General features: G+C 43.0%; 1 protein-coding gene across 3 annotated transcripts in view; it reads right to left on the bottom strand.

Annotated features, from left to right (window-relative positions):
• Positions 1-19,169, bottom strand: part of RGS7 (regulator of G protein signaling 7) — an 883,903-nt gene that overhangs the window by 65,433 nt on the left and 799,301 nt on the right. For all 3 annotated transcript variants that reach the window (XM_029594021.1, XM_029594023.1, XM_029594022.1), the window contains one exon: positions 14,947-15,057. In XM_029594021.1, coding sequence (XP_029449881.1) covers positions 14,947-15,057 — 111 coding nt within the window. The remainder of the gene's footprint in view (positions 1-14,946; positions 15,058-19,169) is intronic.

Raw genomic sequence — 19,169 nt, 5'->3', positions numbered from 1 at the left:
GGCTGGGGGCGGAACCCGGAAGTGACATCACCGGGAGGTACCCCGAGGCCCGATAAGAAGCTGCGCCCTACGGCATTAGAGTCGGGAGTGGAGAGAAGGACTGAGTGCTGGAGGGAACTCTCCCCCTTGTTTCTCACCCTGTGCTGGAAAAAAGATTTCTTCTTTTTTGTTTCCTGGAGAGATTCGGGCTGGGGGCAGAACCCGGAAGTGACATCACCGGGAGGCACCCCGAGGCCCGATAAGAAGCTGCGCCCTACGGCGCGCAGCCATCGGCTGGAAGAGAAAAAAAGAATGGGAAAGAAACGTAAGTCTAAGAATTATACTCTTTCTCCTACAACTCCGCAGTCAAAAAGAGTAGGACCAATGGACGCTCACATAACTAGAGTGAGTGAGTCCATTGAAGGGGGACTAGTAGAAGTGTCTACCAATATAGGAACCACTTCTACCCCCAAGTCCTTACAACATCCATCTGAGTATCCTGCTGAGCCTGTAAATATACAAGGTTTAAATGATACAAGGACTGAGAATATGGATAGGAATATATCTGTTCCATGTCCTAAGGCTTTCGAATTTGATATTCTTATGGAAGAAAAGGTGACAGAACCTGAGAATGTCTCGCTGTTAGATTTGTGGAGATTGATGATGAGCCTGGATAAAAAGTTTACAGGGACGATGTCTAAAGTACAAGTATTCACAGAAGAAACAAGGAATAAGCTGGTGGATTTAGACAGTAGAACTGAAAAAACTGAATTAGCCTTGGTGAATTTAAATCTCACTATCAAGAATATCCAAGCGACTAATGTCACCTTTATAAAAGACAATCTAGCACAACATTCTAGAATGGAAATAATAGAAAATGATATGAGATCTTGTAACTTGCGACTATTAAATTTTCCAAAATCTAGATTGATGTCAGAGATTGAATTGTTTAGGAAATATACACTAGAAATTCTCTTATATGACTCTCAGAGTTTACCTGTTATTTCTAAAATGTATTATTTGCCTTTAAGGAAAATTACCCAAGTAGCTGAAGGAGGTGTGGACACACTAGAGAGTCCAGGTGTGTCAACCTTCCTTGAGGATTCCTTAGATAATATTGAAACTCGTGCCACCTTGCTTGTGACTTTTTCACTAAAAAAAGATAAAGATTTATTCTTTAACAAATATTTTCAGAAAAAGAATTTCAATTTTTGTGGGCAGAAGATTCAGATCTTCCCTGACGTTTCTCGTGTAACACAAGCAAGGAGGAAACAGTTTCTATTATTGAAGCAGGCTGTTTTGGATATAGGGGCAACCTTTTTCCTGAAATTCCCATGTAAATGTCAAATTACCTATCAATCTAAAAGATTTATTTTCTTTGATCCATTACATTTACAACGTTTTATTGGGGATAAAAGTAAGATTTCAGTAGGACCAGAAGTTGGATGAATAATAAATATTGACGAGCACTCAATTCTATATATCTCCTTCTCCCCCTAGATGTGGGCTAGATCAGATTTATATTTCCTAATTAAGAAATGTAATAATGGAGTAATTACTTTGGAATTCTGTATTCATGATTATATCATTGGATGTAAATGTTATAATTTGAAAAATTGTAAATTAAAAAAAAAAATGCTCTCTCTTCAGAGAAAGTTCCATTTGCCATCACACATTGTTTTCTGTTCGTCAACCAGTTTGCAATCCAGGCCACCTCCTCGGCACTCACTCCTAAGCTTCTCATTTTATTCACCAGTCTCCTGTGCGGGACCTTGTCAAAAGCTTTGCTGAAATCCAAGTAGATGACATCGAGCACTCTTCCTTCATCCAATTCCTTGGTTACCCAGTCAAAAATGTCAATCAGATTTGTCTGACAGGATCTTCCCCTGGTGAATCCATGCTGCCTCTGGTCCAGCAATTGTCCCGACTGTAGATAGTTCACTATTCTCTCTTTTAACAGTGACTCCATTACTTTTCCCACCACCGAAGTGAGGCTAACCTGTTATTGGCTTCTGATGAGCCAGTCATCCAGGTAAGGAAAAACATGCACACTTTCCTTGTGCAAATGAGCTGCTGCTACCGCTAGGCACTTTGTGAACACTCTGGGTGCTGAGGAAAGTCCGAATGGCAGGACCCGGTATTGGTAATGCTGATGACCCACCATAAAACGCAGAAACTTGCGATGAGGAGGGAATATTGGAATGTGAGTGTAAGCATCCTGTAGATCCAGAGAACCGAACCAGTCTCCTGTTTGAAGAAGAAGAAGCAAGGTGCCTAAGGAGACCATTCTGAACTTCTTTTTGTGTAGAAATTTGTTGAGATTTCGGAGGTCTAGGATGGGATGTAGGCCTCCTGTTTTCTTTGGAATGAGGAAATAACGGGAGTAGAATCCTCTGCCCTGCTGAGGTTGGGGAACTGGTTCCACGGCCTTGGCTCTCAAGGGTGGATAATTCTGCTTGCAGAGAGTGATATGATCCTTGTGAATCCAAAGAGACTTTGGTGGAGAGTCTTTTGGCACTGTGAGAAAATTCAGTTGGTAATCTCGTGTTATAATTGATAGTACCCATTGATCATTTGTGATATTTGACCAATGGGTGTGAAAGAGAGAGACTCGACCTCCCACTGGTATCGTTGGTTTGGAGTTGATGGAGTGGCTGCTGTCCTCTGATTGTTTTTCAAAAGCCTGATGCTGGGCCTGTTTGAGGGGGAGGTTGAGGCCTAGAAGCCCTCGATTGTCTAGGCTGGGATCTTTGCAGCTGTCTGGATGATCTACCACGGGGTGCTGGTAGATAGTACCTACTTGGCCTATAGTATGGTTTTCTGGTATCCTTTTGTGCCGGGTAGTGTGAGGCAGATGAAGTATCTTGTGGGATAGCAGGTAGTTGATGCAGAGTTTCAGAGTGTTCTTTAAGTTGGGCTACTGCGTCTTGAACTTTTGTTCCAAAAAGGTTATCGCCCACACAAGGTAAATCTACCAGCTTTTCTTGAACTTCAGGCCTGAGGTCAGAAGCCTTGAGCCAGGCCCAACAACGTGCACTGATACCAGTTGCCGCTACTCGTGAAGAAGTCTCAAAACTGTCACAGGCAGCATGGACCTCATGCTTGCCTGCTTCTAAACCTTTGTGGATAATGTCATTAACTGAATCCTGATACTGTTAAGGCAAAGTCTCAGCTAGTTGTTGCATCTGTTTCCAGAGGTTGTGCTGATATTGCGTCATAAAAAGTTGATATGACGCTATTCTGGAAGTAAGCATCGAGCCTTGAAAGACTTTCCTGCCCAAAGTGTCCAAGAACTTTTGTTCTTTTCCTGGTGGAGTCGATGAATGAGGGCATACTCTCTTTGATTTTTTCTGAGCAGATTCAATCACCACAGATTGATGTGGAAGTTGGGCCCTCTGATAACCGGGGATGTGCTGTACCAGATAGGTGGTATCCATCCTTTTATTTACCAGTGGAACTGAGCATGGGTGTTCCCATAATCTGTGCTGCAGTTCTACTAGGACCTCATGTACTGGAATTGCTAGTACTTCCTTAGGAGGGTCAACAAACTGTAGAACCTCTAAGGTCTGCTGTCTGGTATCTTCTTCCAACACTAGTTTAAAAGAAATAGTGTCAGCCATCTCTTTTACAAAATTGGTAAAAGACAGGTCTTCTGGGGGTGACTTTTCTCTGTCTTCAGGTGGGGACGGTTCAGACATGAAGTCCTCTGAAGATGTGTCGGTGTCTCTATCTTTTCAAGAGTCCGATGGAGTAAGCTTTGGAGGAGAAATATGAGGAGGCCTCAATGGCATTGATGGTTTTTGTGGTGAAAAGAATGGTATCGATGGAGAGACCAGAATTCTCGGTCCGGAGAGTCCGGAGGTCCCCGGCTGAGGTTCAGATGGTAGTGCAGTACCAGAAGCATCATCGTCACCGATTGGAATAGGAGTGACAGGCTGTACTGGAAGAGCTCTGATCAGGGCATCGAGTTTCGACATCAGTGGCTGAAATATTGACAAATCCGGTATCGGCATCGGGGTTGGCATCAGCATCGAAGCAGGCGTTGGCATCAGTGAAGGCTCTGGCTTCGGAGATGGCACCTGTACGGGCATCGGCTCCAGTGGTGTCGATGGACGAAGATCTCTGAGAGCTTCTCTCACTGCCTGGTGGATAAATCCGTCCAGTTCCTCCCTTATAGCTGGTGAAGTCAGAGCAGCTATAGGTGGTGACAGAGAAGGCGTCATCGGCTCTTCCACAGGGCCCTGTGGTGGCTCAATGTCCGGGACCTTTGAAGGCGGGGAGCGCCTCGGAGTAGTAGGCCTCGATAGTCCTTGTAGACGAGACCTCTTTGGAGATGGTTCTCTTGGTAAATAGTAAGGCCTCTGGCGTTGATGTTGATGACGATGCTTTTGTTTATGCTCCATGGCTTTTTCAAGCCTGGATGTCGATTTTATTGGTGCTGCAGACGGAGTCGGGGATAGTCAGTCTCCGGAGCCATCCATGCGACGCTTGCGAACTACTAACCTTTTTGAAGCTCCAGCCGGAGACGATTGAGTCGATGTCGATGGCATAAGTTGCATATGGAAAAGATGTTCCATTTTTTCCTGTTGGGCCTTTCTGCCCTTGGGGGTCATCTCTGCACATTGTGGGCAGGAAGAAACATCATGCGATTGCCCTAGGCACAAAACACACTCAACGTGTGGGTCAGTAATTGACATTGTGCGAGTGCAGTTTGGGCATTTTTTGAAGCTCGTGGTCATAATGAAGTCGTCAACGGCCTTCTGATGAAAAATTTAAGATCACCTGGATCGAGTGGGAAAATATTTTTACTCACCGGCTGGTGGTCGGAGGGAGACCCCCTATGTAGGGGATGAAATGAGATATATTTTAAACTTTTCATTCTCAAGTTTGTGTGAAGAAATTCACACAGGGCTCCTACACTGCGATTCTAACTGCAGCGTGGAAAAACGAAGACTGAAGGGAGACCCTGTGGCTCGAGGGATCATGGCATGCTGGGCATGCTCATTGGGCTCAGTGTGCCAGTCAAACGTTTCTAGAAACTTTGACAGAAAGTTTTCCGTGATAGAGCTACGTCAGTGACGTCACCCATATGTGAGGACTAGCATCCTGCTTGTCCTGAGATAATACACAATACGTTTCAAATATATATATATATATATTTTAATTCTTTATTTATTGTTTCAATAATAAGTACAACAAATAAAATTTATACTTTGCAATATCATAGTGACTTGTTGAATTTGCATAATATTTACCCAGTAATCAACATCATAATTTTCCATAACTCTTCAGCAAGTCAATATTATTATAAGGAAATGACTAAGTGATACACTTCCATTTAAGCGGTTAATAAATGATAAAAATAAAGAAAGAAAAATTGCATTTATGACCCTGTTTCTTTTACTACATTTTCCCGGCCTATAGGTTGAGCAGGACCCTGAAGTCCTCCAGATCAGTAAACATATAATTCTTATCATCTAATTTAATAAAGCACACCCTCTTGATGCAATTCCAGCTAACCTTCTCATAACCTGCGCAAAGACGTCGCTAAGCCTATCACCCAGATCATCAACGCCTCTCTATCACAGGGCCTGGTCCCTGACCCCCTCAAACTTGCCATCTTAAAACCCTTATTAAAAAAACCAAATCTCTCTACAGATAACCCAGCAAATTTCTGCCCGATTGCTAATCTTCCGATCATTGCCAAAATCCTGGAAAGAATAGTCAACAAACAGCTCTCTGAATTTCTTGAAAATAACAACATCCTCTCCCCGGCTCAATTAGGCTTTCGCAAATCCCGCAGTACCGAAACTCTTCTTTTATCTCTGTCAGACAACATTCTCATGAATCTAGAAAACAAACATCCCTGCTTGCTCATCCTCCTTGATCTTTCGGCCGCTTTTGACATGGTCAACCATGATTATCTCATCGAAAGACTATCCGAGATCGGCATCAAAAACAAAGAGTCACTCCAAATTCCAAAGGCCAAAACCTACCAACATAAATCCTTGAGTCTCAGAGCCTTCTCATCAGCAGGTCCAGCTCTCTGGAACTCGATCCCACCTGATTTGAGACAAGAGCCATGCTCTTTAACATTTAGGAAAAGACTAAAAACTTGGCTTTTCAAAAAAGCATTCCAAGCCTTGAATAAAACCTCCTCTCACTAGCACTAACTCGTATGCAATAATGGAATGTAAACACGAATCAACCATCCTCAAACCCTCTCTCACTAATTCCTGCTGAATATTTATCATACTATTACCATTCACAACTGTCATATTTATTCATTTGATTACCTATGTACCGTTTCATAGTCTTATTTTTTCACTTGCTATTCTAATGTATCAATAGGCTGAAATGTAAATATTGTGCTGTTCAATTTCTCCCCTTCCATCCCAAGTTTATTTTCCTTGTTTTTTGTAACTTTCCCTCTCCCTTTTTCTGATTCACTGTATTTAAAGTTCAAGGTTCTTATTGAAAATATTGTTTTTTACGTTACGTTATGCTTTACACTCCTTGTTATTTGTAAACCGGGTTGATGTGATGCCTATCATGAAACTCGGTATAACAAAAACAATAAATAAATAAATAACAAAAACAATAAATAAAGCTCTAAACTGGTTCAAATCTTTCCTCCAGAACAGATACTACAAAGTTAAGATCAATAGCAAAGAGTCACCACCGTTCAGTTCCACATTAGGGGTCCCTCAAGGCTCTTCGCTATCCCCTACGTTATTCAATATCTATCTTCTCCCGCTTTGTCATCTCCTTTGCAATCTAAAGTTAACCCATTACTTATATGCAGATGACGTCCAAATCCTTATTCCTATCACGAATCACTTCAAAAGACCGTACTTTTTTGGAACTCCTGCCTCCTCTCCATTAACAAACTCCTGTCTAACCTTAACCTGATACTCAACACTGACAAGACAGAATTCCTCCTGATCACTCAAGATGGCACCCTTCCATTGAATAGCTCCACGGTGGGCCTTTCCATGTGGCCCGTGGAGAGATGCTGCTACTCGGCGCCGCACCCCTCCCTAGGTGCGCGCGCATCACTAAAGCTTATGTAGGGTACGCGGTGGGAATCGAGCAGCGGCCCAGGATGATGTCAGCGGACCACTGGTACTTAAGCCCGGGCTCCGCTCCCTAGTTTTGCCTTTGCAACAGGTTTCCTCGCTGGTCGAGTACTCGTTGCCTCCTGAGAGTTTCGTCTCACTCCCATGTTCCTGTTCTTTGCTGATCATGATTCTTGATTACTTCGCTCCTACGTTACTGCTCTTCACCTTTCCTCAGATTGCCTACACAGACTTTGACTCTGCTTTGCCTGACCATGCCATTGACTCTCTCCAAGCCCGGACTTCTGCTTTGCTTGACCATGCCATTGAATCTCTCCAAGCCCGGACCTCTGCTTTGCTTGACCACGCCGTTGACTCTCTCCAAGCCCGGACCTCTGCTTTGCCTGACCACGCCATTGACTCTCTCCCATTGTCTCTCCCCAGACCCAGACCTCTGCATTGCCTGACTATGTGGTTGCCTCTCTCCTGACCAGACCTCTGCATTGCCTGACTACGTCGTTGCCTCTCTCCAGACCCAGATCTCTGCATTTCCTGACTACATTTGCCTATCTCCGTGATCTGACCTCAGCCTTGCTTGCCACTGCTTCCAGATTGCCGCCAGCCCTGACTCAAGCTTGTTCCACGACTACATCCTGGACTTGGCCTATTCAGGCTTTGGCCTGATTTTGCTCGGGCGCCCCCTGTCTGCCTTTGTTCCTTTGGTGCCTGGAACTCTGGGACAGTATCTCGTCCAGTACAAGACTGTACCATCTCTCTCTTGCTGTCTCTGGGCTGACCTTGATCTCCTCATCAACGACAACATATGGAGGCCCACCTAAGCCCAGCTGGCCCTGGCACCCAAAGGCTCAACCTGCGGGGAACGAGGGCTGATATTGGTGAAGTGCCAGCTGACCTCTGTTCATCAGCCCACTCTGCCTGCCAACGGTGGGGACCCACAGGTCCCTACCTACTGGTTGCATCAATCCTACCTCGGCCCAAGGGTCCATCTCTAGTGCAACAAGAATGTCAAAATGATTATGTATTGCTCCACGGTGAGACCACAAATTGAGTACTGTGAACAATTCTGGTTACTGCATCTCAAAAAAGATATAGCTACACTAGAAAAGATACTCAGAAGAGTGACCAAAATCATATAGGTGGAGGAATAGCTCCCCTATGAGGAAAGGATAAAGAGGATAGGGCTGTTCAGCTTGGAAAAGTGACAGATAAGGAGAGATATCATAAAGGTCTATAAAATCATGAGAGGACTAGTATGGGTAAATGTGAACTGTTTAGTCTTTCAGGTAATACAAGGACTAGGGGGTCACACCATGAAGTTAGCAAGTAGCACATTTTAAACAAATTGGAGAAAATTCTTTTTCACTCAATTAAGCTCTGGAATTCATTGCCAGAGGATGTGGTAAAGGCAGTGTAGTTGGGTTTAAAAAAGGCTTAGACAAGTTCCAGGAGGAGAAGTCTATCAGCTACTATTAATCAAGTTGACTTAGTTCTTAAAACCTTCTCCAAGATCTGTATTACTGGTGGCTAGGGAGTATTAAACAAAGAATTTGGCTTAAAGAAAGCCCAAGAAGCTTGAAATGATGTAAACGTTCCCTAGCCGTCAGTAATACAGATCTTGGAGAAGGTTTTAAAAACTCTTCTGTACTTTAATTGGACTTTAAATTGCTTCATAAAGTGGAAGAAAGCTTAAGAATTTATTTGTATCTCTATAAAACTGCTTTTTTAAACTGCATCAATCACTAAAAAAAATAAAAATGGTATACATCTTGAGTGAAGATATAGCCTTATCGGTGGCACTTCTCTCTCTAATTAGATACCGGACTAACTTTATAGCACAAAAACATTTGCACCCTTTTTTGTTGGTTTGGCATTTACAATCAGAAATCTGACAAATGGGCCGCCGGTACACCTTCTTTTGGCTGGTGAGCCTTGCGAACTTTCAGCAACCCTATTGGACCCCGGATCGGGAGAGGAGGGACCTTTTCTTTAAAAGTATTTCAGCCGCGGTGCGACGCCGCCGCCGCTGGAACACCTTCTTTTGGCTGGTGAGCCTTGCGAACTTTCAGCAACCCTATTGGACCCCGGATCGGGAGAGGAGGGACCTTTTCTTTAAAAGTATTTCAGCCGCGGCGCAACGCCGCCGCCGGCGCGTCGCCTAAGCCGCGCGGCTTTGGTCGGCTTAGGCCGGAGAAGGCGGGAGAAGGCCCGGTTTTGCTTTGAAATGTCTGAAAACATCGCAAGGTATTTTGTTTGTCCTTTTTTTCATTGTAATTTTGTTCCGGCGGCCATAGAGACACACAAATATTAATCGAAGTGACTGTTGATTTTTGGTGTTTTCGTTTTCCTTGTGGTTTTTCAAATGATGCCACATACAAAAAGAAAAGCCAAGGTTAAAGAGGTAACATCTACACCATTACCTGGCATCTCCCAAATGCGAATAGAAGAAAGCTTCAAAAGATCCTCAATAACCTCGGGGATGGCTGCGGAGGGTGTCAACATGGAGCAGGAATTGAGCCCTAAGCCTTGTGAGACATCTTTAAGCCCTGGGGCTACCGTGAGACCTGAACCCCCGCAAGTTAGAAATATTGATTTAATATCAGTATCAACACCGAACTCTGGACCCCAGAGGAGCTCAAGTGATATATTTGAGGCTCCGGAGGGCCCTATGAAAAAGGGTCCCAGGGATCTAGAGGGGATGGACAACATCACACTTGAATCGGAGGTCACTGTGGGGGGAGGAGAAGGTGTCTTTCAAGTAATAACTGCTAAAGATTTTTCTTTAAGAGAAATTGGTGAAATGATTATACAAATGAACAAATCAATCAATACACTGTCTCATAGAATTCAGCAAGCATTACAATTAAATCATGTAGATCAGAAAGTGGGAAGATTAGATGCAGAAATTAAGGTGGTTAAAGAGAAGTTAGAAAAGAATACTGAGATCCAATCAAATTTAATAAGATCTGAGAAATTTTGCTTGGATAGAATAGAGAGTATAGAAAATCGGAATAGAAGTTCAAATTTAAGGTTTCTTAATTTTCCAAAGATAAATCTTATCTCTCCAATTGATTTATTTCGTAGTTATTTAAAAAATATACTGAAATATACTGACTCCTCTATACCTGCCTTATCTAGGATATTCTATCTTCCAACCCAGAGTGGTGAGGCAATATATGATTCAAAAGAAGAAATCGAAACAGAAATTAATCTATCAGATATATTGGAAAAATTGTTTGAGGTGAATATTTCATCGAGAGCGACATTAATTGTCCAATTTGTTTTTCTTACAGAAAGAGATTCAATATTAAAATCATTCTTTAGGAATCAGGATAAAAAGTTCTATGGACAAGGTATAAAAATATTCCCAGACATTGCTCATCCCACACAACTTCGTAGAAAAAAATTCTTAATGATGAGAGCTGAGGTATTACAGAGAGGGGCTAGGTTTGTCTTAAGATACCCCTGTCGATGTTTAATTATTCACCAAGACTCTTGCTATATTTTTAACTATCCAGAACAGTTAAGAGAGTACTTGAATTCACACTCCTAAATTCCCCCCATAGGGAGGGAGGTGAAATTTAACGAAGAGGGTCAGACAGTTACTTTACTTTAACGCTAATTACTTGCTGGGTTGCTCCACTAATTGATGTGTGTTTCTATTTTCTTTGCATAATGAATGTTGAAGATATACTAATTTTGATTTATTTTTTTCCAGTAAGATGTTTAGCCTATTGTTGATTTTCAATATCAAAATGTCTTCTGTATTTTATATTGAAACTTAATAAAAATATTAAATATAAGAAATCTGACAAATGATTTGAATTCCATAGATTTTGTCAGACTCTTTGGAACCTCAGAACAATCTCCTATACATTTATCAAAACAATTTTTGATAGAGTTGCACATCTCTAGTAACAGACTTCACATGCATTGGGCATGCTGTTCCTATAAATATACAGTATATACTGGTCTTATAGAACAACAAAAGAATTATAAACCCATGGTACAACAAAAACCTAAAAGACACCAAATCAACCCTAAGAAGAAAGGAGAAAGAATGGCGCAAAAACAAATGCCCTCTATCACTAGCAAATATCGCACACAACTGGCTGACTACAAAAACATGATAATCAAAACAAAACGCGAATACAACAGCAATAAAATACAGAAATACTCAAACAACCCAAAAACGCTATTCAACATAGTGAAAAATCTAACTTCAGACAACAACAATAACACATGCCAAAACAAAAACTTAAGTCATGAACTAGCAAATTTCTTCAAAAACAAGATCATCAAAATAAAAGAAAACCTAAATAACAATAATAATAACACGAAACAAAACATAAAACTAAACAACAAGGACATACCATCATGGTCCACATTCGAACCAATATCATCCAAGGAGACAGAGAACCTACTTAAAACACTAAACCCAGCCTGCCACGAGCTAGACAAAATTCCAACTCAAACACTAAAAGAAATCTCACAAACCATCACCCCAACAATCACGGCAATCATCAATAAATCCCTGGAAGAAGGAGAACTCCCAATCACGCTAAAAATGTCAACTATCAAACCCATTATAAAAAAAAAAAGAACCTGGACCCAAATGACCTAAACAACTACAGACCCATCTCTTAACTTACCCTTCCTAGCTAAACAGAAAATGCAGTCCTCAAACAACTAAACGAACACCTAGAACAACACAACATCCTACACCCAACGCAACACGGCTTCAGAAAACACCGCAGTACGGAAACCTTACTACTAACACTATCAGATACAATCCTACAAGGTTTTGACAATGGATAGAGCTTCATACTAACCCTACTGGACCTATCCGCAGCCTTTGACACAGTCGAACATAATAGCCTTATCAACCGTCTACAAGAAATAGGACTGACTGACAGAACCCTAAAATGGTTTACTTCCTTCCTAAACAACAGATCATTCCAGGTAAACATCAACAATATAAACTCTGAGCCAATCCCACTGGAAACTGGAGTACCTCAAGGTTCAGCATTATCCGCCACACTGTTCAACATATATCTCCTTCCTTTATGCCAATTACTATCGAGTCTCAGAGTCACATACTTCTTGTATGCCGATGACATACAGCTAATCACCCCTCTATCAAACAACCTTGAAGAAACCCTTAAACTTGCAGCCACCTATCTCAAAAATATAAAGAGCCTCCTAAGCCAAATGAGTCTGCACCTCAACATGGACAAGACAGAATACATCCTACTTGAAAGGAAAAAATCTGAAGAAAACACCTATAAAACCATGCTGCTAGACGATATCATAATCAAATCAAGTGAAAACCTCAAAGACCTAGGAATATGGATAGACCCTGAACTGAACCTCAAACATCACATTGCTATGAAAATTAAAGATGGCTTCTACAAACTAATGATTCTTAAACGCCTAAAACCACTTCTGATCCCTCCTGATTTTAGAACCATTCTACAATCCCTGATCTTCTCAAGCCTCGACTACTGCAATGCCCTACTCCTCGGTCTCCCCAAAACTACCACACACCCACTCCAAATTCTCCAAAACGCCACCGCAAGAATTCACCGGGCAAAAAAAATTCGATCACATCACACCAACTCTAAAAGAACTTCACTGGCTACCCATCCAAAAGCGAATAGAATACAAAACACTAACGATTCTACAAAAATCAATACACAACAATGAATTTACCACCCTAAAGAACATTCTTCAACAGCATAAACCCCGACGCAACACTAGATCCTCTAACAAAGCCTTATTCGCAATATCCCCAGTCTCAACTGCCAAACTAACCACTAGGGATGTGAATCGTTTTTGAACGATTAAAATTATCGTCCGATAATTTTAAAATCATCCAAAATCGTTAGAGTGCACGATACAATACAAATGCCCACGATTTATCATCAGGGGCATTTGTATTGTATCGTTAAATAGGGGGTGGGAAAACCGGCACACCAAAAAAACCCAAACCCCCACCCTCCCGAACCCCCCCCAAAATGTTTTAAATGACCTGGGGTCCCGGCGCGATGATCCCGGCGCGATGTCCCACTCTCTGCCCACGGCTGCTGTGAAGAGAAATGGCGCCGATGGCCCTTTGCCCTTATCATGTGACATGCAAAGGTAGCGCCGGCGCCATTTTGATTCCTAGCTCCTGACGTCACGCATCCAGGAGATCGCTCCCGGACCCCCGCTGGACCCCCAGGGACTTTTGGCCAGCTTGGGGGGGCCTCCTGACCCCCACAAGACTTGCCAAAAGTCCAGCGGGGGTCCGGGAACGACCTCCTAAACTCGAATCGTTTTGCCGTACAGCAAAATGGCGCCGACCGTACGGCATGGTCGGCGCCATTTTGCTGTATGGCAAAACGATTCGAGTTTAGGAGGTCGTTCCCGGACCCCTGCTGGACTTTTGGCAAGTCTTGTGGGGGTCAGGAGGCCCCCCAAGCTGGCCAAAAGTCCCTGGGGGTCCAGCGGGGGTCCGGGAGCGATCTCCTATGCTCCTGATGTCGGGGGACAAAAAAACAAAATGGCGCCGGCGCTACCTTTGCCCTGCTGTCATATGACAGGGCAAAGGTAGCGCCGGCGCCATTTCTACAACGCACCGGAGGTCCGAGAGTAAAAGATCACACCGGGACCCTCCCTCTGGACCCCAGGTAATTTAAGGCATTTTGGGGGGGTTCGGGAGGGTGGGGGATTTATTTTAAAGGGTCGGGGTGGGTTTTAGGGATGTTTTAGTGTGCCGGTTTTCCCGCCCTCCCCCGATTTACGGTTTACACGATATTTTAAAAAACAAAACCGCGACGATAAGATTCCCTCCCCCCCCCCAGCCGAAATCGATCGTTAAGACGATCGATCACACGATTCACATCTCTACTAACCACCACAAGACAGAGAGCTTTATCAATAGCTGGACCACTGCTATGGAACACACTACCAGGATACCTAAGGATGCAAAACAATTCAAAAATCTTCAAAAAAGATCTAAAAACATGGCTATTTCGCCAAGCCTACAAAGACAGCATCGGTTAAACACTAGCACACAAATCTAAATAACTCATTCACACTTATAACACAAAGCTCTTCTATCACATTATGATTTGAATTACAATATACCTCCCTACCCCGCTCACATCCAGAACTTAATGTAATAACTACAGAATAGCATCCATTACACTCTCCACTACCAATAATGGATCGATACCCACTTACAATTTAATATTATGTTTGCACTGTTATTTATGACTTATTATTATCTCAGTTATAATTGTTATTTGTTATCAATATTATTAATGTTATCTCTGTAAAAGTTGTTATAATTGTAAACCGGAGTGAAGGCTCATACCAAACTTCGGTATAGAAAACTCACAAATAAAATAAATAAATAAATAAATTTCATAGTTAGGCTAGTTTTTTAAAAATAGCTATTCTTAAATATTGCATAAGTTTAACCTTATATAAAAAAGCAATAAAAATTGGTGTGTCTTGTTGCACCACTTTAACATCATTAGTGCATTAAACATTTCGAATAATTTTGAATGTAACTTTTTGAATGTTATCTTTTGCCTGGTTTGAGTTGCTCTGAAGACATATACATGTGCAAAAGAAAAGTACTTGTCAATTATTTATCACACCCTCTTGCAATTCTGCATGATGTTGTTTAAGTGTTCCTACTCTCTGTAGATGAGCTATCTGTTAGCAAAGTATTTATTTGTATGTAATGTACAACCTATAAAATGAATCACATCCAAATATCTTTCATTTAGTCTATATGCTTTATAAAAGTAACACTTGCAAATTTAAGGTGAAGGCTGAATATATTTCTGTTAAATCTTTTTATCTATGGTAAGTATTTATAAAATTTGGAATAACAGACCTTGCTTCTAGTTCCCAGAAGGTGGTATCATCTGACATCCATGGATTGGAGGGGTCTGGTGGCAAAAGAAAAGGATCGTATTCCACATACTGCTCTGTGTAGGCTAATAAACTGGGAACACAAAACCATCATGTTTACGTTAATTAGATTATGAATAGATTTTATGCAAAGCAAAGGTTGGATACCTGCAAGTTATACTAGGGTGCCTTACTGATTACAAGAAATAAACGCTATGCAGAAATAAGTGGTCCTTAGCAAGTAACTTGACAGAAAATAAAAGTAAACCTTATAGCTAGTTGACCAAAACATTTTAATTATATCAAAAGTTGTTCATTTTGTGGACAGCAATGACATGCTTGAGAGTAGCAGGGTTGTTCCATGTCTTGATTCCTATGGGGATAATTATCAAACTGCTCTCATTGCCTGTGGGTAATTTTAACCTGTGGGCTTAGCATCGATAATCATTGCAAAAGTAGGCACGCACTTCTGCTTTGATTACTTTCCCAGGAAAAAAATACTCCTAGAAATTTGAGCCAGTTTTTTTCTGCAGGTATTTCTTCTCTTGGAAATAAAGTGAATAGTTTTGAAAATGTCATTTACATGCATTATTTTCCTCCTCTGAACTAAACAAGACCTTGGGAATTCCTACAAACAACATGGATAAAATTGCATGCATTGCGGAACAACACAAGTAATTTTAGCTGCCATTCTATCTGTGGATATAGCTGTGAAAAGTACCTTCATTATGAACAGACAAAAATGATGCTGCTTAGAGATTATTGCTGCTATTTCCCTATTAATTTGAGCAAATGTAATGGCAAGATAACTAATTAAATCAGAATTATAAATAAATAAGTATATTTTGTTTTCGACTGTGAATGTTTCTTGACTATTACGGGGTCTACTCTATTCAATACTTCCGCGCTTTTATGACTTGCTTTCAAGAACACATCACTTCCAGCTTATTTCTTGCTTTTCATTTCTACTTATGCAAGTGAACTTACATCACTACTATAAGGAAGTATGCACAGATCTGGCAGTTAAGGGGGTCTCTTCACTAAGGATGATAAATTAAGGCATTTAACATAATCCATGACATCTTTATTTTTTCCCTGTATGTGAAGAAAGCGCAGTTGCTTACCTGTAACAAGTGTTCTCTTAGAACAGCAGGATGTTAGTCCTCACATGTGGGTGACATCATCTGATGGAGCCCAGCACAGAAAACGTTTGTCAAAGTTTCTAGAAGCCTTGACCAGCAGACTGAGCATGCCCAGCCTGCTACTATCTGCGCATCCATGCAAGGACCCCCTTCAGACTCGTAATATAGCAAAACAGCAAGCGAAAAATAAAATAAACTGTAAGTGAACCCAACATCGTGGGGAGGTGGGCGGGATTTCTGAGGACTAACATCCTGCTCTCCTAGGAGAACACCTGTTACAGGTAAGCAATTGCATTTTCTCCTAGTACAAGCAGGATAGAAGTCCTCACATGTGGGTGAGTACATAGCTCCAGACCATCATGTTCAGTTAGAGAGACCAACAACAATCAAACAAGATGCCAACGGGCATAAGACAACTGCAACGCTGTCGGTAACAGGAGACGGTCTGGTTCCCACAAGAAGCATGAGCAGAGAGAGTTGGGTTCGGGTCTGGAACAGGTTGCGCAGGATGGACTGATCAAAGGCGCTGTCCTGATGGCTATCCCTGTCAAGGCAGTAATTGGCTGCAAATGTATGGAGAGAACTCCAGGTTGTGGCCTGGCAAACTGAGCCACCGCCATCGCTTGCACAGAGTGAGCCTTTTTCTCGGCCAGCTAATTGAAGGCCTGCCTGCATATAAAGAAGGAGATGCAATCTGCCAGCCAGTTAGACAAGGTTTGTTTTCCCACCACCATCCCCAGCCTGTTGGGATCAAATTACACAAAGAGCTTGGTGGACGATCTATGGCTCGCTGTGCAATCTATGTAGAAGGCCAAAGCCCACTTATAGTCCAGGGTATGGAGAGCCTATTACCCTGGGTAGGAATGAGGCCTCGGAAAAAAGGTGGGTAAAACAATGGACTGATTCATATGAAAATCAGTCACCACCTTGGGCAGAAACTTAGGATGCGTATTCAGAACCACACGGTCATGGAAGAACGTCATGTAAGGTGTGTATGTAACCAAAGCCTGGAGCTCACTGACCCTGTGAGCGGAAGTGATCGCTACCAGGAATATGACTTTCCAGGTGAGAAGCTTCAGGTCACAGGACAGGAGAGGCTCAAAGTGAGGCCGCATCAGTTGTGCAGGATGATGTTTAGGTCCCAGGATACTGCTAGTGTCTGAAGCGGGGGCTTCAGCTTAAGGAGACCCCGCATGAAATGACCAACCAGTGGCTGGACCGAAATGGGCGTACCAGCGACACCTCGGTGATATGTGCTTACCACGCTGAGGTGAACCTTGATGGAATGGTCTGCAGCCCAGACTCGGATAAGTGCCACAGGTAGTCCAACAGCTAGGGGAGAGGGCCCGGGAAGGGGTCCAATCCATGACCACCACACCAAATGGAAAAAAGTTTCCATTTGGAGCTGTAAGTGTTGAAGGTTTCCTGGACTCTACCAGAACCCTGGAAACAGTCCGAGAGCCGTAGGGGCTGGAGGATTAAGCGCTAAACATCCACATTTTTAGGGCCAGTGCTCAAAGGTTGGGGTGGCGCAGGGTGCCTTGGTTCTGTGATATGAGGTCGGGTGCCATCCCCAGTGGGATAGGCGCACATACTGACAGGTCCTGAAGAAGCGGGAACCAAACCTGCCTTGGCCAGGAAGGTGTCACAAGAATCATGGTCCCCCATCCTGCTGGAGCTTTTACAAGGTCTTTGGTAGCAGAAGCAGAGGAGGGTACGCATACAGGAGGCCCTGCCCCCAGTGAAAGGAGTAGGCATCGCAGACCGGATGGCTGTTCCCCGCTGTTAGGGAGCAGAACCTGCTCACCTTGTGGTTGAGAGGGGATGTGAACAGGTCCACATCTGTCATACCCAGAGGGCCTGTAGGTCCAGGATAGGATGGACGCCTCCCGATTTTGTGGGGATTAGGAAGTACCAGGAATAGAACTCTAGGCCTTGCTGAGAGTATGGTACGGCTTATATTGCTCTTGACTGGAGAAGGAGGGAAACCTCTTGATCCAGAAGAATGGAGTGTTCGGATGTTCTCTACATCTGTAGAGGTGGGGAGTCTGGTGGCAGGGCAAGAAAGTTGAGATGGTAACCCTGAGCAATGATTGCCACATGTTGCGGAAGTGGCACAATCGCCCTCCCACTGGTATGTGCGACAGAGGAATCTGGCTGCTGCTCTCTAAGTGGAAGTCAAAAACCGGAAGCAGGTCCTGGTTGAGGAGCTGCCTGTGGTTTTTGTTTACGGGCTTGACGAGACTGCGGTTTTTGATAAGGTCTAGTGGCACAGTATCTGGTTGGTGGCAGGTAAGACTTTTTCGGGCGGAAGAAAGACTTCTTAGAGTCCTTTTTAAAGGACTGTTTTGAGGAGAAGTCGGAAGGCATCAAAGAGAGCTGTCTTAGGGTCTCATGATGATCCATTTATGCTACCACTGTCCATTGAAACTGTTCACCAAACAGATTATCTCCGACACAAGGCAGGTTGGATAACCGGTCTTGTACCTCTGGGTGTAGGTCAGAAGACTTGAGCCAGGCCCACCGTCTCGCCAAAATAGCAGCTGCAGACACTCTGGTAGAGGTGTCAAAAATGTCATAAGATGTTCTAATCTCATGCTTGCCTGCCTCAAAACCCTTGTTTACTAGGGTTTGTAATTGTTCTTGAAATTGCTGAGGCAGGGAGTCTGAGAAATCCTGTATCTGCTTGAAAATGACCTTATTATATTGGGTCATGTAAAGCTGATAGGCGGCAATTCGGGAGATGAGCATGGCTCCTTGGAATACTCATCGACCAATGTTATCTAGGAACTTCTGTTCCTCTCCAGGAGGAACAGAAGAGTAAGGCTTTGATCTTTTCGCCTTCTTTTGTGCAGACTCTACCACTACCGAGTGGTGATCAAGCTGTGATTTTGGAAAACCTGGGGCTGACTGTACCAAATAGGAAGTGTCAGCTTTCCTGTGTACTGGAGCAATTGATCCAGGATGTTCCCAGTTCTTCTTGAGGAGATCGAGAAGGACCTGATGAATGGGAATGGAGGTGATTACCTTAGGGGCATCCAGAAATTGGAGCAACTCCATCATC

Source organism: Rhinatrema bivittatum, chromosome 3 (genome assembly GCF_901001135.1).
Source record: "Rhinatrema bivittatum chromosome 3, aRhiBiv1.1, whole genome shotgun sequence".
NCBI classification, from domain to species: domain Eukaryota; kingdom Metazoa; phylum Chordata; class Amphibia; order Gymnophiona; family Rhinatrematidae; genus Rhinatrema; species Rhinatrema bivittatum.
Note: the sequence above shows the minus strand (reverse complement) of the source record. Positions and strands in the feature narration are given on the sequence as shown.